The following is a 23,239-nucleotide window of genomic DNA, read 5'->3' on the forward strand; positions in this document are numbered from 1 at the left end:
AGCCAGATGAGAATATTATTTTCATTTTTTTATATCATCACTAACTAGGAGTAACTATTTTAATATTTTAAATAAACCCATTTAGACCCGCAAGAGTTTATCAAAATTATCATCTGCCCCCAGAAAATGACTACTATGAGAAAAACAAAACACAGTACATGAGTGTCTTTTCCTGGTCCTGATAATAACTGATAAATACATAAACACACTTAAAATAGAGATACAATGTAAATCCTCTATATATGTATTGGCTTTACATTTCTATTGTTTTAACTACTTGTCTGCATCAACACTGGTAGTACTGACTGAATTCCTAAAAAGCAGCTGTTTAGAAGCACCTATCACAATACTGTATCCAAGCAGAATTAATTTTTTTTAAAAAAGGTACACCTAGCAGAATACTCAGAGATGTTCTGGTCCACAATTTCCCAGATTATATCCACCTACAGAATGTGACTAAATAATATTTTTATAGTGAAATAACAGACACTGCTAGGAAAGGCAAAATTAAACAGCTCTCTTATTATACAACTTCACAGAGCCTTTAATATACTATTTATACCATTTCCTAATTTTAATTAATGATATAACTTTTTTTTTGGCAAAAAATATCTCATGGGGTTGGTGTTCCACAGACTATATCTTGAACAACATTGATAATTTACATAAATTTGTAAATTAAGTCAAAGGATTGAGAAGATCAAAGGGTTTCTCAAAGCCATAGAGCTAAAGAGAGAAGAGCTGAAATCTGAGCAGAGGTCATCTGTCTAAGATCCAGGGATCTCATTTAAGTGGCTTTCTAAGAATCCTCAACTCTTCATAGATGGGTCAATAAGCATGCTTTGCTTAATATAATGAAAATAGTTATACTTTTATTAATACTTTTTAGATCATATTACACCCAAATATACAAAAAATGACTGAGTTACCAAAAAAAAAAATTAGGTTAGTTTAGTATTGCTGTGACAAAGCTTCCAAAGTGGTATTTCAGAGCTCATTAGAATATAATCCAGCAATATGAAAACTGCCTGAAATTATACTAATGTTAAGTGATATGGAATGATGATGATTGTAACCTTATGAGGTAAAATGTTACTCAGTGATTGTCAGGAAAACCTCTGGACTATGAATCTTCTACTCTAGCACAGTCACCTCTGGGACGAAACTGCACAGGAATCTAACCATAAGTGTGGACAAAGATAATGCCAAATAACTACAAGAGTTACCAGGAGTTGGTACGTAATTACTAAAGCAGAAACACTTGCCTATTGTTCCTGGCTAGGTCCAAATTCCCTATAAGTATCCTAGAGGCTTTAATGCTTATCTATGATCTTCTATTCCAGCTGTACAAGTGGAACAGCAATCAGTGCAAGCATACAGAGTAAACCATAACCAAATCATCCATAAACTGCAACTGACTTGTAAAATGTTAAATAAACATAGCTACTATATGCCAGGCAGTGTGCTAGGCACTTGCATATCTATTATCTCATTCAGCCACTAAAATTGAATAAATAAGATGGAACATTCACAGAAGACACAGAAGTGAATACAATTAAGGTGACTAGTAAAACTGGAAACAATCTCCAAATAGGCTTACCTGAGCAAAACACTCCATAGACCCTATCAAGAAAATCAAGTCCTTTACCAGGTCTGATACCCTCATGCGAAACTCCCCAAAGTCATCAGTCTCCTCAGGAACCCCCTCCTAAAATATCAAATCAGATAACATCTGCTTTAAACTCACTGCGGCTTTCAATGACCTCTATAAAATCAAGAAGAAGAAAAAAACCATTAAGCAGTCAAGTTTCAATGAACAAAAGTTGCCTAAATCACGAGGGTATTTTATTTTAGACAGAGGGTTTCCTAAATTGTGAGGTATGCCAAGTCAAGACAACCTATTCTCTGCCTTTACCAGGAGAAACTCTTTGGTTTGTGTGTGTGTTTTGTATTTTATTTTTATTTTTTTGAGACGGAAGCTCACTCTGTCGCCCAGGCTGGAGTGCAGTGGTGCGATCTCTGCTTACTGCACCCTCCGCCTCCCAGGTTCCAGTGATTCTCCTGCCTCAGCCTCCCAGGTAACTGGGATTACAGACACACGCCACCACACCCGACTAATTTTTGTATTTTTAGTAGAGACAGGGTTTTACCATGTTGGCCAGGCTGGTCTCGATCTCCTGACCTCAAGTCAGCTGCCCACCTCGACCTCCCAAAGTGTTAGCCACCGTGAGCCGGCATGCCCTGCTGTGTTTTGTATTTCTAAGCTACAGCTTGTTTTGTTGTCGGAAAAATGTGGCTTGGGGAGAGTGAGAAGTGACCTGGAAGAAGTAGTAAATTAAGTGATAAGCCTATCTAGAGAAGGTCAGCTCTTTAGTGACAAACAAATTGAAGATTTATGTTTCAAGATCTACCAAAATCAACCACTGTCACAATAACTTCACACAGAAAATATACTTTTATTTTTATTTTTGAGACAAGGTCTCGCTCTGTCACCCAGGCTGGAGTGCAGTGACATGATCTCGGCTCACTGCAGCCTTGACCTCCTGGGCTTAAGCAATCCTCCCACCTCAGCCCCTGAGCAGCTGGGACTATAGGCATGCACCACCACGCTTGGCTAATTTTTATATTTTTTGTAGAGTTAGGGTTTCGCCATGTTGCCCAGGCTGGTCTCAAACTCCTGAGCTCAAGCGATCTGCCCGCCTTGCCCTCCCAAAGTTCCGGGATTATAGGCATGAGCCACGTGCCTGGCCTCAGTTAATTTTTAAAATTTTTTTATAGAGGTAAGGTCTCACTATATTACCCAGGCTGGTCTCAAACTCCTGGGTTCAAGTGATCCTCCTGCCTTGGCCTTCCAAAGTGCTGGGATTACAGATGTGAGCCCAGCCCAGAATTTTAAACTTAAAACATTTCATGTAGGTGGACAGATACAAAAAACAAGCATAGTAAAATATGAATAGTGGAATTTAGGTGGTAGGTATACAGATATTCTCTATGACATTTTATGTTTGCTGCGCATTTGAAATTTGTCATTAAAAAATTTAAAGATCATTTATATTCCATGGTTTCCTATTCCAAACACTTCTGTATCTTTCCTATTCTGACACACTTCTGTAAACAGTTACCAGTTATAAGATGGTTAAAGGCATGTACAAGAATCTTGGGCCCAAATACCTAGGAAAAGCCCTTAGTACTATTGAGAATTGCTAATCTAGTTCAAGCTCCTTGCTTTAAGATGAAGAAATTAAGGTGAAGGAATGAGGAGGAAATGATGGCTATCTCAGATGAGATAATGGCTAACATTATAAAGCACTATACAAATTATAAAGCGCTATACACTTACAAGTGTAAGAAATTACCCGCAAGGGAAATGGTGCCACAGAATTAGCAAAGGCAAAAAAGGGATCAAGCACAGAGCCATTTAAACCAAAGGGGCCCTGCTTTATAAATCAGGCTTCCAAGTAAAATGTGGTTGAAGACAGGAGTCTTCACTTTATTTTATTTTCTTGAGACTGAGTCTTGCTCTATTGCCCAGGCTGGAGTGCAGTGGCGCAATCTTGGCTCACTGCAACCTCCACCTCCTGGGTTCAAGTGATTCTCCTGTCTCAGCCTCCTGAGTAGCTGGGATTAAAGGAACCTGCCACCATGCCCAGCTAATTTTTGTATTTTTAGTAGAGACGGGGTTTTGCCATGTTGGCCAGGCTGGTCTCAAATTCCTGACCTCAAGTGATCTACCCGCCTCGGCCTCCCAAAGTGCTGGGATTACAGGCATGAGCCACCACGCCCAGTTGGATTCTTCACTTTAAAAAATAGCGGGGGTGGGTGCAGTTTGAAAACCACCAGACTAAATCATGACTAAGGTTGTGTGGAGATACAAAATACCATGACTCAAACACAATACTAACATTAAAATTAAGAGAACAGCACGTGGGATTTAACTGTAAGCAATAAAACTTACTGCAGGTCCTAGATTAAAGGACGGATTCAACCAACCAACAGGATGAAATTGATGTGGCAAAATTTGAAGAGACTAAGCATGATGTTTGAAGAGTTTTCTAATAAACTAATAATATTTCTAGTATTTTTTCTAAGCAAATAGATTTCTATATTCTTTTAAACTACAAAATCAGTATAAATAAGATTTTAAAAATGTGTATCTTCATGGGGCAAAATCATACACACAAATATTTCACTTTTGTATTAGTTTTCATCTAACCACTTATTTTCTACTATTTAATAAGGTACAAAATTTTGGCCAGGGGCGGTGGCTCACACCTGTAATCTCAGCACTTTGGGAGACTGAGGTGGGTGGATCATGAGGTCAGGAGATCGAGACCATCCTGGCTAACACGGTGAAACCCCGTCTCTACTAAATATACAAATAATTAGCCTGGCATGGTGGCGGGTGCCTGTAATCCCAGCTACTCGGGAGGCTGAGACAGGAGAATGGCGTGAACCCAGGAGGCAGAGTTTGCAGTGGGCAGAGATCACGCCACTGCACTCCAGCCTGGGTGACAGAGCGAGACTCCGTCTCAAAAAAAAAAAAAAAAAAAGAGTACATAATTTTACATTCTGATTTTTCTCTTACCATATCATCATTTCACTACCTTTTAGTTGCTGCATCAAGTTGCTAAATCATAACTCTTCTTATATAATTCATATAACTCTTGTTATACTGCTGTACATGGGTTTATAATTTTTACTTTTACAGATAACATTTTGTATATAAAATAGCTGTTTTTTCTTCTGCAGATTTAAGATATATTCCCAGGAAAAGAATTACCGGCTTAGCTGGAGTGTTTTGTTTTTTTTTTTCCCTAAATAGACCTAACAGATTATACTGGTACTGACTTCTTCAGTATAAGCTGTAGAGTGACAAAACCTGCCAATCCTCCCAAACTCAGCTTCCTGAGTAGCTAGGACTACAGGCGTGTGCCACCAGGCCCAGCTAATTTTCTTTTATTTCTTTTTGTAGAGACAGGGGATTCCCTATGTTGCCCAGGCTGGTCTTGAACTCCTGGGCTCTAATGATCCATCTGCCTTGGCCTCCCAAAGTGCTGGACTACAGGCATGAGCCAGGGTGCCCAGCCAGGTTTATTATCTTCTCAGTTCCTTTTCAAGTTGGCACTGACAAGAGGAAGAAATTAAGATTTGAAGAGGTAGAGAAGGGAACTTACATGGTCTGGTTCCAGCTGGCAGTGTCGAGCCAAGGCGTGAAGCAGCCTCTGAATGTAAGCTTTGAAGATGCCATGAATAACTTCATCGTTAGTTTTGTACAAATGTTCCCCCAGTCGGTACCAAAAGTTAAATGAAATTTCTACTACCTGTTAGGTTAAAAGAGATGATTTATTTGAATGGGAAAGTAATAGAATAAGAAGACATTTTATTATCACCACGACCATATAGGAAGAACGATATATTTTTAAATAATATGAGTGGAGCCAGTTAAGAAGTCGCCTTTTCTCTAGCAGATTTACTATTATCTCCCCAAATTGTCTTCCCACGTTAGGCCCAAATCTCCATTTAGAATGACTGGCTTTACATTCCATTTAATCCTGAGGTAATGCCTCCAAAAGTATACTGAATTTTGAATTTAGAGAAAACAATAACAGACATGGAAGTCTTTATTTTTATTTATTTTTTAGAGACGGAGTTTCATTCTGTTGCCCCAGCTAGAGTGCAGTGGAATGAACACAGTTCACTGCTGCCTCAAACTCCTGAGCTCAAGCGATCCTCCTGCCTCAGCCTCCCAAGTAGCTGGGACTACAGGTACACACCATCAAGCTCAGCTAATTTTTTTTGTTGTTGTTGTTGTTTTGTTTTTAGTAGAAACAGGGCCTTGCCATCTTGCTCAGGATGGTTTTGAACTCCTGTCCTCAAGTAATCCTCCCACCTAGGTCTCCCAAAGTGCTGGGACTACAGGCATGAGCCACCACATAGTTTTATTTTATTTAAAACAAATTTCAGCCAGGCGCGAAACACCATCTCTAAAAAAATACAAAAATTAGCCAGGCATGTAGGTGGCACATGCCTGTATTCCCAGCTACTCAGGAGGCTGAGGTTGGAGGATCGCCTGAGCCCAGGAGGCTGAGGCTACAGTGAGCTGTGATTGCACCACAGCATTCCAGCCTGGGCAACAGAGTGAGACCCTGTCTCAAAAGATATATATTTTTTCTTTAGAGACAGGGTCGCCTAGGCTGGAGCACAGTGGCACAATCATGGCTCACTGCAGCCTTGAACTTCTGGGCTCAAGCAATCCTTCCACACAGCCTCCTGAGTAGCTAGGAGGACTACAGGCGCTTGCCACCATGTCTGGCTAATTTTTAAAATTTTCTGTAGCGACAGGGTCTTGCTCTGCCATCTAGGCTGGAGTACAGTGGTGTAATCATGGCTCACTGCAGCCTCAAACTCCTCGGCTCAAGTGATCCTCCCATTCAGCCTCCTGAGTAGCTGCGATGAAAGGTGTGCACCACCACACCCAGCTAATTTTTTAAATTTTCTGTAGAGACAAGGTCTTGCTTTGTTGCCCAGGCTGGTCTTGAACTCGTGGCTCAAGCAATCCTCCCACCTCAGCCTCCAAAAGTGTTAAGAGGTGTGAACCTCATTAGAGGTATAAACCACTGTGCCCAGCCAGAAGTCTTTTTATTTTTATTTATTTATTTTTTTTGAGATGGAGTCTTGCTCTGTCACCCGGGCTGGAGTACAGTGGCGCGATCTTGGCTCACTGCAACTTCCACCTCCTGGGTTCAAGTGATTCTCCTGCCTCAGCCTCCTGAGTAGCTGCGATTACAGGTGCGCACCATCACCCCAGCTAATTTTTGTATTTTTAGTAAAGATGGGGTTTCATCATGTTGGTCAGGCTGGTCTTGAACTCCTGACCTTATGATCTGCCCACCTCGGCCTCCCAAGGTGCTGACAGGCGTGAGCCACTGCGCCCGGCCAGAAGTCTTTTTTAAAGTACTTTTCTGAAAATTCTGAAATCATTTCATTGAATGTTTGAGATTAGAACATTTCTTACTTGGCAAACCATCTGTAACTCCTGAACATAACTGATTCAGCTTCATGTCACTTTTATTCACCTGTTTCCTTGAGTGTGAGAGAAAGGGAGAAAAAGCCTGGGATTTTACTCGTAGCCTCTTTTCCATATGGTACTGTTTAAAGGAGTGATAACTGCGTGGTGTTACATTCTCCCAGAAATGTTTTGGGTTCCATTCAAATCTAGGTATCCTCGTAACATTATGTAAAACAAATAAACGTTGTCTTGTATGTGATAACAGAAAACGGGTCGAGAGTCACAGGACCACTGTGCCTAAGGCACAGTAAGAGGATCCCTACCATCCTTTTCCCATCAAGAATCCAAAACAGAGCTATTTAAAACAATGCCCAACTTGGGAGCACTTCTTTCTCACTTTTTTTTTCTTTTTTTTTTTGAGACGGAGTTTCGCTCGTCTCCCAGGCTGGAGTGCAGTGGCCCGATCTCAGCTCACTACAACCTCTGCCTCCCAGGTTCAAGCAATTCTCCTGCCTCAGCCTCCCAAGTAGCTGGGATATTACAGGTGTGAGCCACCACGCCTAATTTTTGTACTTTTAGTGGAGACAGGGTTTCACCATGTTGGCCAGGCTGGTCTCAAACTCCTGACCTCAGGTGATCCACCCACCTCGGCCTCCCAAAATGCTGGGATTACAGGTGTGAGCCACCAAGCCTGACCCTTTCTCATTTCTTATACTATAAAGAGGTAAAACTTCTCAAATAAATGAGATTTTTAAAAATCTAGCAAACCTCGGTAGGTAGGATGTCAAGGATTCTGAATGACAGAGACCCTTAAGTCCTTTCAATCCCTTTGTCATTCTCATCCATCATTTGGAGAAAAATTGGGGGTGTTAAGACTTGTGGAGGTATAGTTAGAATTTGGTGTTTTTTAGCTGTAAAGCTCTAGAGAATAAGTCAAGCTAGACAAGGGGTTCATTGGAAAGGCTTGCTTTCTAACGAGTTCCCTGAGGGGCCTACAACAGCCCAGCCAACCAGGTAAGAAAATAGAAATGGACACAATGCAGAAACCCAAATATAATTTTTTTTAAAAATTTCAAAACAGATGAAATCACATTAATTAAAAACAAGACTGTAATTTCTCAACAATAAAAATTTTGGCACGAGGTAATGAAATATAGATAATATGCAGCACACAACTTGGAGAATAATGGCCTTTGAATAGCATAAACACTACCTCATATTGAGGATGTCCTGCACAGATAAGCAGCAGCTCCAGAGTTCGAAGGTCCCCAAGACCTTGGCCTGGAGTACAAACAATTTTTTCAAGAAAAGTTTCACATAGTTCAGTGAAAATACGGCAGTAATTCAGAACTCTGTAGAAGACAGGGGAATGAAAACAATGAGTCAGAAATCTGGATATTATAAGTATATACAGGCACAGTTAATCAAATAAATAAAAGGTTCCTCAGTCTAAGGGACATCTAGTGATTATTTACTATGCTGTATCACAATCCCCATGACAGACACCTTTACCTAGATCGTATACTCCTACGCAAGTGACTTGTCAGTTCAAATTCTCAATTATTAAAACATTTGAATAAAAATTCCCATCAAATCACACTTGATATTTTAAAATTTGTCTCCAATTTTTAAAGCCTTACCTTTCTATGGTAATTCTACAAACCCTGCACCCAATTTGCCACTCTAGGTTCAGAAGAGCATAGTAGAGCATCTTTAGGAAGCACTATCTGTACTTTACAGAATCACTGAGAATCACAAATGACAGATGAATAATAAAAAGTGACTTAAAAGAATGACCAGACTGTAGGTAAACCCAGGGCTCCAGACTTAAACAATTACTCACTTGTCTAAATCTTCACGTGCCACGGCCATATGATAGGCAGTCTCCAATGTCAGCACTCCCTGAAAAAGTTGCATGGCTAATGGCAAGTTAGTCTCCACATTCTCAATGGCATAGAGAGCTGAGCATACACAGTCCGAAGCAGCTTCATGTAGGTTAGACGAGGTCTTATCCTGTTGCTGGGGAGGTAGCAGGAATAGGGAAGCAAGAAGTATGATCACTAAGGAGTGATCTACAGTTGGCCCTGCACACCCTAGGATTCAATCAACCACCGATAGAAAATATTCAAAATATAAGTAAATAATAATACAATGAAAAACACAAATTTAAAAATTACCCTATAGCAACTATTTACATAGCATTTACATTGTATAAGGTATTATAAGTAATTTAGAGGTGATTTAGAGTATATGGGAAGATGTGGGTAGGTTATATGCAAATACTGCACCATTTTATATAAGGGACTTGGGCATCTGCGTCTCTTGGAAACTGTGCACAGAGGGGCAGGGGTAGTGGGTGGTCCTGGAACCAATCCTTTGAAGATAGTGATGGATAAGTGTAATAGGAAAACAATTAGACCCTCTTTCTTTCTTTCAATTATAGCCTCTTTCTGAACATGTACTTTAAATGTGTAACAGTCAAGTCATAGCCTTCCATGAGACAACATCCATCAATCTTCCCAATCTTATTTCTCTTTCCTTGTATGTCAAGCAAATCAGCCTTTCTGTCCCTAAGTCATGATCGTATCATTTCTAATCTCCATGTTCTTGTTCACACCAGCCCCTCCAAATGGAAAGCCATGTGTTCCCTACCCTATTCTAGTGTGTGAAAAATCTTTTCCATCCTTTTTCTGATACTCAAGTACTACCTAAAATGAAAGGGCTCAACAAGTATCAAAGATACATACCTAAACACATCATTGTGAAATTTCAGAATACCAGAGTTAAACAAAGGTCTGTAAAATTTCAGGGGAAGAGAGGAGGAGGTAATAGTAAGGAGCAGAATTCAGAGTTCTCTGACTTTTCATTAACAATGATGCATGCTAGTAAAGGAGAGCAAGGCCTTTGAAATTTTGAAGGAAAATAATATTCAGCCTACAACTTAATACCTAGCTGAGCCATCAATCAAGATCGAAAGCAAAATAAAAATAGTTCTCAGGCATGCAAAAATTCCAAGTTTACTTTCCATTATATCTTTTCTGAAGAAGTTATTTGAGGGGGTTTGAGAAACAGCTAACCTAATCCAGAAAGCACAGTAAAGACAAGTCCCAAGATGACAGGGAGTAGACCTAAAGAACAACTGATGCAAATCAGAGCAGACCAAAAGGTCCAAGAAGGGAATCCTCCCGGGTTTCTAGTGAAGAGAGTACAGTTGAGAGGTTGAATACGCTTAGTAAGGGCGTATTAGTCTTTCTTGAATAATTTTTTTAAAAGGATATTTAAAATCTCCAGTGGGACAAAAAGGTATATAAGCAGGTTTGGGAGAGCACAAAGATGCAAATTATTTATTAGGTATTCTTAGATTGAATAGTGGGTTCAAAGATTCTCATTATATTACCAAGTTATAAAAAGTCAGTGTTCGAGCTGGGCATGGTGGCTCACACCTGTAATCCCAGGACTTTGGGAGGCCAAGGTGGGCAGATCACAAGGTCAGGAGATCAAGACCATCCTGGCTAACACAGTGAAACCCTGTCTCTACTAAAAATACAAAAAATTGGCCGGGCGCGGTGGCTCACGCCTGTAATCCCAGCACTTTGGGAGGCTGAGGCCGGCGGATCACGAGGTCAGGAGATCGAGACCACGGTGAAACCCCATCTCTACTAAAAATACAAAAAATTAGCCGGGCGTGGTGGCAGGTTCCTGTAGTCCCAGCTACTGAGGAGGCTGAGGCAGGAGAATGGCATGAACCCAGGATGCGGAGCTTGCAGTGAGCCAAGATGGCGCCACTGCATTCCAGCCCCGGCGACAGAGCGAGACTCCCTCTCAAAAAAAAAAAAATACAAAAAAAAAATACAAAAAATTAGCCAGGTGTGGTGGCACACACCTGTAGTCCCAGCTACTCAGGAGGCTGAGGCAGGAGAATCATTTGAACCCAGAGGGCGAAGGTTGCCGTGAGCCGAGATTGCGCCACTGCACTCCAGCCTGGGCGACAGAGGGAGGAGACTCTGTCTCAAAAATAAATAAATAAATAAATAGTAAGTGTTCATACTTATTCTTTTGTATATATGAAGTATTTTAATTTTTAAGTTTTTTTTTTTTTTTTTTAAGAGCTGTTGGGGGAAAGTTGTACCAGAAAGTCATGGCCCAAACATACAGCAAAATAAAATGTGACATGGGCCAGGTGTGGTGGCTCACATCTGTAATCCCAGTGCTTTGGGAGGCTGAGGTGGGAGAACTGCTTGAGGCCGGTTCAAGACTAGCCTGGGCAATAAAGAGAAACCCTGTCTCTAGAAAAAATTAAAAATTAGCCAGGCATGGTGGCACATGCCTATATCCCAGCTACTTGGGAGGCTGAGGCAGGAAGATTGCTTGAAGCCAGGAGTTTGAGACTACAGTGAGCTACAATCATGCCAATGGAGCTACTCCAGTCTGGACGACAGGGAGACACCCTGACTCCCTGTGACACTCCCCCCAAAAAGAAAAAAAGTAGCATGATTTTAAACCACTGAATGAATGTAAAAATAAGAATATATTTTACCCTGACTCTAGATAAACACTCTTACTAGTGACAGAGGAGTCCTGACACTGGATCAGTAGAGGAGATAATATAATCCTGGAACACTAATTAACTTCTTCCTTACTCCAATTCCAATTCCCAGAAATTACCACTGTTAAGTTTGAAGTGTATTCTACACTGTCCTCCATTTATATGTAATCACATGTACATTTTTTAAACAAAAGTGGGACATGACCTTATTTACAGTGATTACTCTTCCACTATTTGTTGACGTGATAATAAATATTATCATTATTGAGGAAAGATACCAACATAAATGGAGACAGACAATGGCAAGCAAAACAATGACTGGCATCCTAATTTTCCTAAGGCTTAGCTTCTGATGGAAAAATGACACAGAAATACACACCAATGACATGCCAAATGTCTCCTTGAAAAATGTCTTTCTTTTCTTTAATTCACAGCGGCATCAATCTAGCATCATGGTACTATCTTCTAAGTAATAGCGCATCGGCATACATTCACAATACATGCAGCTTCCATACTAATACATCTTCATTGAAGGAAACCCTCCAGCAGAAAGAGACAAAGTTTTTCATGTCTCCAAAGACCCCTTCAATAATATTTATGCTTGAGATAATGTTATGTTTCTTGTTCTAAAATGTAATCTTATTCTAATCACTCCCTAACTCCTATCTACCAAGACTATATTACTAGGCACTGCTACTTTCAAAGCTTAAAGAAGAAATGCACAAGTATATAAAAAGACATTAGTACTTATTCTACTAATCTCAAAAACCCAAATCCATTTTGCACATACGATGTTTAACTAATCTCAACTACAAAGATAATATCTTAATCTATAATTGTCTCTGGATGCACTAAACATAATTTTTAATTCTTCCTGTTCTGTTTTTTCCTAAACTTGTGATGCACACTTAATTATATCATGGAAATGTCTAGGATTCAATGACCATTATTGAAATACATAATTTTATATTTTTAAAACAAGGAAAAAGATACCAATGGTTATTTGGATTTTAATATGTAAATCATGTATCAACATATAAGATTGTTTTCCTCTTAAACATAACTATATCCTATTAGGAGTATTAAAACTGATACTTCTAATTTGGTACCTCGTAGCAAGGAAGGAACATTGCTGCATTCTTAATACACGCCTTCCAGTTACTGTGCAAAAATTTAAAAACGTTTTTATGTCCCAGCAGGTTAGTTACGAAAAGTGATTGGCAGAAATACTTTGATAAATAAGGTCATTACTTACCAAAACCTCAAAAAGGAGTGCTAGTAATTTATTGTTAGCCATGAAGTTACTGTCCAAAACTCCCAAGTTAAACCAACTTCCCAAACAGCGAAAAACCTTCATAAGCATTTTCTCATCTGTTCCTGCTTTTTCTACACAGGTCATCTGAATAGAGAAAAAAACTTAAAATGAATAATGTTAATCTATATATTTAAACCATTATTTCAATCACCTTACAAGTATAATAATGAGAAAGATGGCAATAAAACAGCCAACGGTTAAAAGTGCTTTTTCAGTTTAAGTGTCACTGTTTTTTTTTTTCCTTTTAAGAGAGAGGGTCTTGCTACATTGCCCAGGCAGGACTACAGGCAAGTGCCACTGCATCCAGCTAGGCACCACTGTTCTAAATACCACTTATCTACTTAATCCCCGAAATGGTTTCGTTCTGTGTCCCCACCCAAATCTCATGTCAAATTGTAATCCCCAGTGTTAGAGGAGGGTTCTGGTGGGAGGTGACTGAATCATGGGAATGAACATCCCCCTTGCTGTTCTTGTGATAGAGCTCTCACGAGATCTGGTTGTTTCAAAGTGTGTAGCACCACCCCCCGCTTCTCTCTCCTGCCGGCCGTGTGAAGATGTATCTGCTTCCCCTTCACCTTCCCCCATGATTGTTAAGTTTCCTGAGGCCTCCCTAGAAGCAGAAGCCTGTACAGCCCACAGAACCATAAGCTGATTAAACCTCTTTTCTTTATAAATTATCCAGTTTCAGGTATTTCTTTTCTTTTCTTTTCTTTTCTTTTTTTTTGAGATGGAGTCTTGCTCTGTTGCCCAGGCTGGAGTGCAGTGCCACAATCTCGGCTCGCTGCAACCTCCACCTCCCTGGTTCAAGCAATTCCCCTGCCTCAGCCTCCCAAGTGGCTGGGATTACAGATGCACATCACCACACCCAGCTAATTTTTTTGTATTTTTAGTAGACACAGGTTTCACCATGTTGGCCAGACTGGTCTCAAACTCCTGACCTCAGGCAATCCGCCCACCTCGGCCTCCCAAGGTGCTGGGATTACAGGCATGAGCCACTGAGCCCAGCCTCAGGTATTTCTTTATAGCAGCATGAGACTGGACTAACACAATCCCCAAACACAACTTTATAGGTAGCTACTATTATTGTCTCTACTTTCTCAATGGGAAAACTGAAGTAGAGAGAGGTTACAGACTTACCCAAGTTGTTTCAGAAATAACTCACTAATTTCTTAGTTCCCACTTCTGCATTAAGGTTTATTATCCAAAAAATTATTTTACAAGTAATTTACTTACTTATATACCTGGTTGATACAGAATAGATAATAAGCTAGAGTAAGCTAGGCATACCACTGTATATTTCCACAAGAAGAGCTAATGTTTCAGCTTTGGCAATAGAATAATAAACATGTCATCCCACAGAAAGTGATACTACTATAAATACTATAAAAGAGATAAAACAGAATTAGACTAAAACTCAATGTTTCTCCTTGTAGTCTGTTTTTGTGATATATATTTTTTCCAAAGTAAAATGTAATGCATCTTTTTCTAGGCAAAGAATGTTTTAAAAAAGCTCTTGCAAGCAATGAGTTAGAAATATAATTTCCATGGGGTTCAGGAGGCATGAGAATGGGGGTGAAATCCCATAATGTATTATTAAATAAGATCTAAATAGTGATATTTGTGGTTACAATGCAGATATAAACTACACAGGAAAATTTCCCAAGTTCAAAGCTTCATCTACTACATAAACCTACATTGAAGATGACTGTCTTTATTATTGTGCTCCAAAGAATGCTAGGTTGCTAAGATGAAGAGAAGTGAGGGGCTAATGAATGACTGTATACCAGCTCATTCCCACAGAAGGCTATTTAAGATATTCGGGTCTGGAAGCTACCTTTAAAACAAAGCAAAACAAAACAAAACAAAAAACCACCTTTCCTTCTCAGAAGACAGAAGAAAGGAAGTCCAAGTATATGAATATACTTGACTCTTTCTATTTCTTCTCTCTCTTCCAGGCCATTACATTTCAGGGGGAGGAAGAAAAGTACATGAAAAATAAGCTGACCAGTCATTGCAACATTTACTGAGCCCTTTCTGTGCACCAGGCACTGTTTTAAGAGCTTTATATGTATTAAATCATTTAATCCCCACAATATGAAACAGATACTATTATCCCCATTATACTGATGAGAAAACTGAGGCAGACAGTCAAGTAACTCGCCCAATATGGCACAGGTAGGAAACAGCATAGCCAGGACTTAAGAAGTCTGGCTTCAAAGTCTATGATCTTAACCATTACACGATAACTACCTCCCAAACTTGCTTACATACATAGAACAAAGATATGATTAATATCAAGGACTTCCTATATTTCAAAAGCCTGTAAAGTTAGGCAGACTAATATCTTACTAATATTATACATTATTATCAGTGTAACTAGCTATATACTAATTTACCTGGATAATGATTCGTGTATTACCAAAGAAAGCCATGAAATATTAACAGCATGGGGAAACAGAATCATCTATCACACATGAACCAACTATTTTACTAGTTTTAAGCATGTCAGCTTGAAGTATACATCATTTGTAATGAATAACATCAGAACTTGATTGCTAACTAAATGCAGACTCACTTCCGCTCATTTTCATTTATTGTGCATATTGCATTATATATGCTTGTTGGAAAAAGGTGGAGTTGCAGCTAACTTGCAGAGAAATTAACCACATAACTATGAGTATACACATAAGTTTATGTCTAGGATATAGACTTCTGAGACATCTGTCACTATCTAAAGCCACAAGAGGCACAGAGTAAATATCCAAGTATTTATAGAAGGAAGAATGACAGGGGCCGGGTGTGGTGGCTCACGGCTGTAATCCCAGCACTTTGGGAGGCCGAGGTGGGTGGATCACAAGGTCAGGAGTTTGAGACCAGCCTAACCAACATGGTGAAACCCCGTCTCTACTAAAAATACAAAAATTAGCCAGGTGTGGTGGCACGCACCTGTAATCCCAGCTACTCAGGAGGCTGGGGCAGGAGAACTGCTTGAATCCGGGATGCAGAGGTTGCAGTGAGGTGAGATTGCGCCATGGCACTCCAGCCTGGGCGACAGAGCAAGACTCTGTCTAAAAAAAAAAGAAGGAAGAATGGCAGGAAAGGAAAGAACTGAGAGCCCTTGCTTTAGAGGGGAAAGTATTTGTAAAAAGTCATCAGAGCCTGCGTGCAGTGGCTCACACCTGTAATCCCAGCACTTTGGGAGGCTGAGGTGGGAGGATCGCTTGAGCCCAGGAGTTCTAGACTAATCTGAGCAACAAAGTTAAGACCCTGTCTCTACAAAAAAATTAAAAAATAAAACAACACTTTAAAAGTCACCAGAAAACACACTAGATGAGATAAGAAAATGTCACAAATATGGTTCTGGCCCCATTAAGTTCTTCTAGATATTTTTTACTCAAGACTTTCTTTGTTCCCCTGAAACTCAGAAAGAAAATATTCAGGGATGCCAGGCACTAAAATGGCCAGAATTTTTAGAAAAGACTATGACACTAATATATGCAATATATTTAAATATGTAATACGTAAACTAATAAATGCACAGGAGCACTTAATTTAATACGGTTCAAGGCTGAAAGTAGCAAAATGAACGGAGTAACTAAGTTCCCTTAACATGAACTGGAGCCACTGAGAGATTTCTCTTTAAGAGCTGATACTCATTCTCTCTCCCCCTCAACCTGTCTCAAACTCTCAATTGAATCTTTGATGCTGTTGATATAAACTCATTACATAATCACTTGGCCTTTATACTTCCTGAATGATATTTCAATTTTAATAAGACATGATGTATACAAGTGGAAGGATTTGCTTGTACATTCTAACTATTGACTCAAACTGAAAGACCAAATTCTGAAAAAAACCTGTTTCTAAAACTAATCTCTTTGAAAAGATGAAATTCTGCAAATTAAATCAAACATACATTCTAAAACATCAGAACTAACAGTTATCTTCTGTTCCTCTTTGAGAGCTATGCTATGTTAAAAATCTGTCTCTTAAAGTCCTCAAAAGCTTCAAGATAAATGCCAGAGTCCAGAAGAGCTCACCAGTAAAAAGATAGCAGGGATAAATAAGAATTGAGATCTTAGATTAACAAAATAGAAAGTGAAGAGCCAAAAATTTTAGAAGCACAGGTTCAGTTTAGCTATGAGAGCAAGCAGAAACACGTTTAAAACTTCAAAAAGTTCAACACCATGTTTAGGAATGGGTCCATTAGGACAGACCACAAAAGTATAATACTAACAAGAAATAGGACAGAATGTAATCATTAAAGGAGAGTGTGCAGGAAACTAAATGAGAAAAGGTCTTAAGAGGGGTTTGGAACCTGGCATTACAGCCACATGCCTATTTTTTTCTTGGCCATTTTGGACTAATTTCATCCCCTGGGTTCTATAACATGACAAGCTACATGACAAAATTAGAGACATTTTTAAGCACCACAGGAAATATATTTTTCAGACTGCGTCACAGTTCCTCAAAATATCACCTGTGATTGATTGTCATGATGTGCTAAGTCAGGCACGTGCCTTGAATGCCCAAGTGGCTGCTGTAGTTGACTGCTGTGGCAGTAACCATGACACAAAATACATGTGGACGGGATTATTTTAAATTCACAAGTGCTTACAAAAAGAAAATGACAAATTCAAGTCCATTAACTCTCACCTCAGGCCACAGTCTGAGCACCACAGCTTTCATGCCAAGTCTAAAAGCAGCTCTTACTTTTTGTAGCTACAAAGTTAGTACTGCTGAAACTCGTATACCAAACTTAGTTGTGTGACTTGCTGAATTACAAACAACAGGTGAATTTACAGTCCCTCCACACTTCTCATGTGAAAGTTAGGAAACTGACTGGTAAAGAATGGGATTCTGAAACTTGGAAAGGAGACACCTGGTTGGACCTAAATGAACATGAGTCCATCATACTTCAAAAAGACAAAGCCAGAAAAAAAAAATTCAAGGCAGCTTTAAAATAAATCCTCATTTTGAAAAGAATTAAGATTTATCCTACCTTTCTAGTAGGAGCTCATAAGAATGCCAACTTATATGTACAAGAAATAACAGAAATAGTCAAATATCATTTTGCAACCCACGATGAAATTATTATTATTTTTAGAGACAGTCTTGTTCTGTTGCCCAGACTGGAGTGCACTGGCACAATCGTGGCTCACTGCCACCTTGAACTCCTGGGGTCAAGTGATCCTTCCTGCCTCAGCCTCTTGAGTAGCTGGGACTACAGGTGCATGCCAACATGCTTGGTTAATTTATTATTTTTTTTTTTTGAGACAGGCTCTTGCTATGTTGCCCAGGCTGGTCTTGAATGCCTGACATCAAGCAACCGTCCCACCTCAGCCTTCCAACGTGCTGGAATTATAGGCATAAACCACACTGCCTGGCCCATAATGAAATTATTGATTAAGGTAGGGATTATCTACTGGAATGTAAAACAATTAGGCTAAAGTCTGATAGGGAATTGAACATTCATAAACTAACAAGCTACCATCACACAAACTACATTATATTACAAAGGAGGAAAGTGAACTTTAAAAATGGAAGGATCAGACTTTCATCTTAATCCAGTGGTCAACCCTAGCATCACTAATAGAAGGTCAACTGAACGCTGTATATATACTAAGACATAGCATCAAGTACCTATGATATATTCTAGCCCAAAATATTTAACTTTAAAAAACTAATCCTCTAAGCCTCTCAGTTTTTCTCAATCAGGATTCTAGGAAAGAATTATATCCTATAGGTTGGGTGTGGTGGTTCACGTTTGTAATATCATTAAGGGAGGCCAAGGAGAGAGGATCACTTGAGACCAGGTTTGAGACCATAGAGAAGCTCTATATCTACAAAAAAAAAAAAAACATTGTATAGAATTAAGCCCTTCAGAAAATTATCTGAGTGCCCATCTTCTTAATTATCCCTAAGGGCAGTATATAGCTAGAACCATTATTAATGTAGAGGAAAGAATTCATTACATATAACGAATGCTTTAGGCTTAATTCTCTTGAGGAACCCCTACTGAGAAGGGCTGCTTTAGATACAACTTCCAATTAGAGGAAATACAGAGAAAAGAAAAACATGCTAAATGAAACGAAGGAGAGGCAATCAGAAAATCATAAAGGTAAGATAATTCTATAAAATGACTGGTACAATCTCTTCAACAAGTCATGTTATTTTAAACAAGGAACAGAATGTGGGACTGTGACTAAGAACCTGATACAAGGCATAGTTACAGATTGGATATTCTTTGTAAAAAGTATCTTTTTTTGTTTTTTCTTTTTGTTGAGACGGAGTCTCACTCTGTCGCTCAGGCTGGAGTGCAGTGGTGCCATCTCGGCTCACTGCAACCTCTGCCTCCCGGGTTCAAGCAATTCTCCTGCCTCGGCCTCCCGAGTAGCTGGGACTACAGCTGCATGCCACCATGCCCAGCTAATTTTTGTGTTTTTAGTAGAGACGGGGTTTCACCATGTTGGCCAGAATGGTCTCGAGCTCCTGACCTTGTGATCTGCCAGCCTCGGCCTCCCAAAGTGCTGGGATTACAGGCATGAGCCACCACGCCCAGCCTGTAAAGAATATCTTAGGACCAACTGGTGAAATGTGAATATGGTCTGGGTTTATCAGATGATATGAAAACTTACTAACTTGAAAAGGTAAGCAGATGACTGAAAAAGCAAGATGCAGAAGAATAAGTAAAGTATAATTTCATTTGGGCTTAAAAATCTGTATATATATCCATAAATATGTTCATAGAGGATATGTATTAAAGGGTTAACTGTATGATCTCCAGATGGTTTGAGTGTAATTTGCTGTACATATTTTCTAATTTTCCATAAAACTATTTCTTTAAAATAAATGGCTAAGTGAAAAACATATATTTAACTTAAAAGAATTATCTTTCAATGAATTTCTTTTTTCTTTCTTTTTTTTTTTTTTTTTTGAGATGGAGTCTCCCTCTGTTGCCCAGACTGGAGTGCAGTGGTGCAATCTTGGCTCACTGCAACCTCTGCCTCCCAGGTTCAAGAGATTCTCCTGCCTCAGCCTCCCGACTAGCTGGGACTACAGGAGTGCACCACCATACCTGGCTAATTTTTGTATTTTTAGTACAGACAGGGTTTCACTATGTTGGCCAGGCTGGTCTCAAACTCCTGACCTCAAGTAATCCACCCGCCTCAGCCTCCCAAGTGCTGGGATTACAGGGTGAGCCACTGCACCCAGCCCTCCAATGAATTTCTAATACAAAACTGAACACAATTTTTAATAGAATTTTAATTTTTTTTCAAACTAAAAGATCTATGAACTTGCTATACTGAAACACATCTCTGAAAAATAATTTACTACAGGTTAAGTATCCCTAATCCAAAACTCCAAAATGCTCCAAAATCCAAAACTTTTTGAGTGCCAACATAACGCTCAAAGGAAATGCTCACTGGAGCATTTCAGATTAGGAATGCTGAACCAGAAAGTATAATGCAAATATTCCAAAATTTTAAAAACTCAGAAATCCTAAATACTACTTTTTTTACCCTACCCTAAACCCTTCTGGTCCCAAGCCTTTCACTAAGGGATATTCAACCTGTATCCACATTATTGAGAAAATTAAGCTGGACTATAAAGACTTAAAAATGAGATATGGGCTAATCAATTTATTAGCATCTACTTTAGGAACCAGTAAACATTTTCTATAAAGAACCAGATAAACCTTCTACACTTTGCAAGCCATATGGTCTCTGAAAAATACTCAATTATGCTGATGTAGTCCAAAATAATGGACAAAATATAACCAAATGGGCATAACTGTGTTCCAACAAAGCTTTATTTACAAAAAGAGGCAGCCAACCCATAAACTATAGATTTACACACTCCTGCTCTAGAGTATTAAAAATGTCAACTAACTGAAAGGAGCTTAATCACATCTAATTTTTTAAAAAATGTGTATTAGCTCATCCATAATGCGATACTCCTCAAAGGTCAAGTAAAATCTTCTATCACCTTTCAGTTCATCTTTAAGAGACAATCCTTTCTTTTATCTCTCACAATATACAAAAATCAAATCAAAATGGATTAAAGACTTAAATGTAAGATGTGAACTATAAAACTACTACAAGCAAACATTAGGGAAATGCTGCAGGACATTGATCTGGGCAAAGATCTCTTAAGTAAGACCTCAAAATCAAAGGCAACTAAAGCAAAAAAAGTCGACAAAGGTCAAGCTAAAAGGCTTCTGCACAGCAAAAGAAACAATCAACCAAGTAAAGAGACAACCTACAGAATGGGAGGAAATATTTGCAAACTACCCATCCAACAAGAGATTAGTAACCACAATATATAAGAAACCCAAATAATAGCAAAAAAAAAAATTAAAAATTAAAAAATGGGCAAAAGATCAATAGCAAATGCTGGCAAGGATGCAGAGAAAAGGGAACGCTCTGGAATGTAAAGCAGTACAGTCATTATGAAAAACAGTACGGATCACTTCCTCTCAAGCTTGGCGTTTGTTTGGTGGGGTTACACGCGGGTTCAACATGCGTATCGAAAAGTGTTATTTCTGTTCGTGGCCCATCTATCCTGGACACGGCATGATGTTCGTCCGCAACGATTGCAAGGTGTTCAGATTTTGCAAATCTAAATGTCATAAAAACTTTAAAAAGAAGCGCAATCCTCGCAAAGTTAGGTGGACCAAAGCATTCCGGAAAGCAGCTGGTAAAGAGCTTACAGTGGATAATTCATTTGAATTTGAAAAACGTAGAAATGAACCTATCAAATACCAGCGAGAGCTATGGAATAAAACTATTGATGCAATGAAGAGAGTTGAAGAGATCAAACAGAAGCGCCAAGCTAAATTTATAATGAACAGATTGAAGAAAAATAAAGAGCTACAGAAAGTTCAGGATATCAAAGAAGTCAAGCAAAACATCCATCTTATCCGAGCCCCTCTTGCAGGCAAAGGGAAACAGTTGGAAGAGAAAATGGTACAGCAGTTACAAGAGGATGTGGACATGGAAGATGCTCCTTAAAAATCTCTGTAACCATTTCTTTTATGTACATTTGAAAATGCCCTTTGGATACTTGGAACTGCTGAATTATTTTATTTTTTACATAAGGTCACTTAAATGAAAAGCGATTAAAAGACATCTTTCCTGCATTGCCATCTACATAATATCAGATATTACGGATGTTAGATTGCATCTCAGTGTTAAATCTTTACTGATAGATGTACTTAAGTAAATCATGAAAATTCTACTTGTAACTATAGGTAACTATAGAAGTGAATTGTGGACGTAAAATGGTTGTGCTATTTGGATAATGGCACTAGGCAGCATTTGTATAGTAACTAATGGCAAAAATTCATGGCTAGTGATGTATAAAATAAAATATTCTTTGCAGTAAAATATTCCCTTTGTTAATGTTATAGAAGGGGGGATACAAAAAGGAACTAACAATTTGTATGGCAGTGTCAGATATTTTTATTTTATATTTCCTGTTTTGGTTTATTTGCATCTTAGAAGAGCATAATGACATTGTTTGATGAAGCCTAATTATGCTGGACTGTTTTGACCTGGTTTAACCCTTCTGATAGGTAGTTGTGGATGCTGGGGATGAGAACTGAATAATCTTTGCCTGGAGTGACACTACACTCTAGAATTTCCACTTTGGAGAATACTCAGTTCCAACTTGTGATTCCTGATAGAACAGACTTTACTTTTCTAGCCCAGCAATGATCTAGAAGCAGAGGAATCCCAGCGCCTTTTAAAAGTTATTATGTGGTTTTCTTTTAAAAAGCTCCTGTTTTTGGAAAGTAGAATTTATGGGTACAACGTATGTTCATTATTTGTACATAAAATAAAACCATTTAAAAAGTAAAAAAAAAAAAAAAAAGAAAAAAAGAAAAACAGTACGGAAGTTTCTCAACAGACTGAAAATAGTACTACCATACGATCTAGCAATCCCACTGCTGGGTAAATACCCAGAAAAGAAACCAGTATATCAAGAAGATCTCTACAATCCCATGTTTATTGCAGCACTATTCACAATAGCCAAGATATGGAATCAACCTAAGTACCTATCAACGGCTGAATGGATAAAGAAACAATGGTATAGGTGCACAATGAAATATTCGTTAGCCACAAAAAGAATAAAATCTCCTGTCATTTGCAGCAACATGGACGGCACTGTTAGACATTATGTTAAGTGAAATAAGCCAGGCACAGAAAGACAAATATCACATGCTTTCACTGCTATGTTGGAGTGAAAAAAAATGGATCTCATAGAGGTAAAGAGTAGAATGACGGTGATCAGAGGCTAGGAAGGGTAACGGGGAGGGGACGACCAAGAAAGGTTGATTAATGGGTACATAAATACAGCTGAATAG

At 38.9% G+C, this 23,239-nt stretch overlaps 2 protein-coding genes across 5 annotated transcripts in view; one reads left to right on the top strand and one right to left on the bottom strand.

The window, feature by feature from the left end:
* TNPO3 (transportin 3) overlaps nt 1-23,239 on the bottom strand; it is a 104,578-nt gene that overhangs the window by 37,663 nt on the left and 43,676 nt on the right. For all 4 annotated transcript variants that reach the window (XM_003813495.7, XM_055114854.2, XM_055114855.2 and 1 more), the window contains 5 exons: nt 12,811-12,954; nt 8,853-9,028; nt 8,223-8,361; nt 5,175-5,321; nt 1,601-1,708 (listed from right to left, as the gene is read on the bottom strand). In XM_003813495.7, the coding sequence (XP_003813543.1) occupies nt 1,601-1,708; nt 5,175-5,321; nt 8,223-8,361; nt 8,853-9,028; nt 12,811-12,954 (714 nt within the window). The remainder of the gene's footprint in view (nt 1-1,600; nt 1,709-5,174; nt 5,322-8,222; nt 8,362-8,852; nt 9,029-12,810; nt 12,955-23,239) is intronic.
* Nucleotides 19,160-22,760, top strand: LOC100990124 (probable ribosome biogenesis protein RLP24). The gene has a single exon (XM_034964964.3). The coding sequence runs from the start codon at nt 21,393-21,395 to the stop codon at nt 21,882-21,884; it is 492 nt and encodes a 163-aa protein (XP_034820855.1). The 5' UTR covers nt 19,160-21,392; the 3' UTR covers nt 21,885-22,760.

The sequence above is a fragment of the Pan paniscus genome, chromosome 6, assembly GCF_029289425.2.
Source record: "Pan paniscus chromosome 6, NHGRI_mPanPan1-v2.0_pri, whole genome shotgun sequence".
Lineage (NCBI taxonomy): Eukaryota > Metazoa > Chordata > Mammalia > Primates > Hominidae > Pan > Pan paniscus.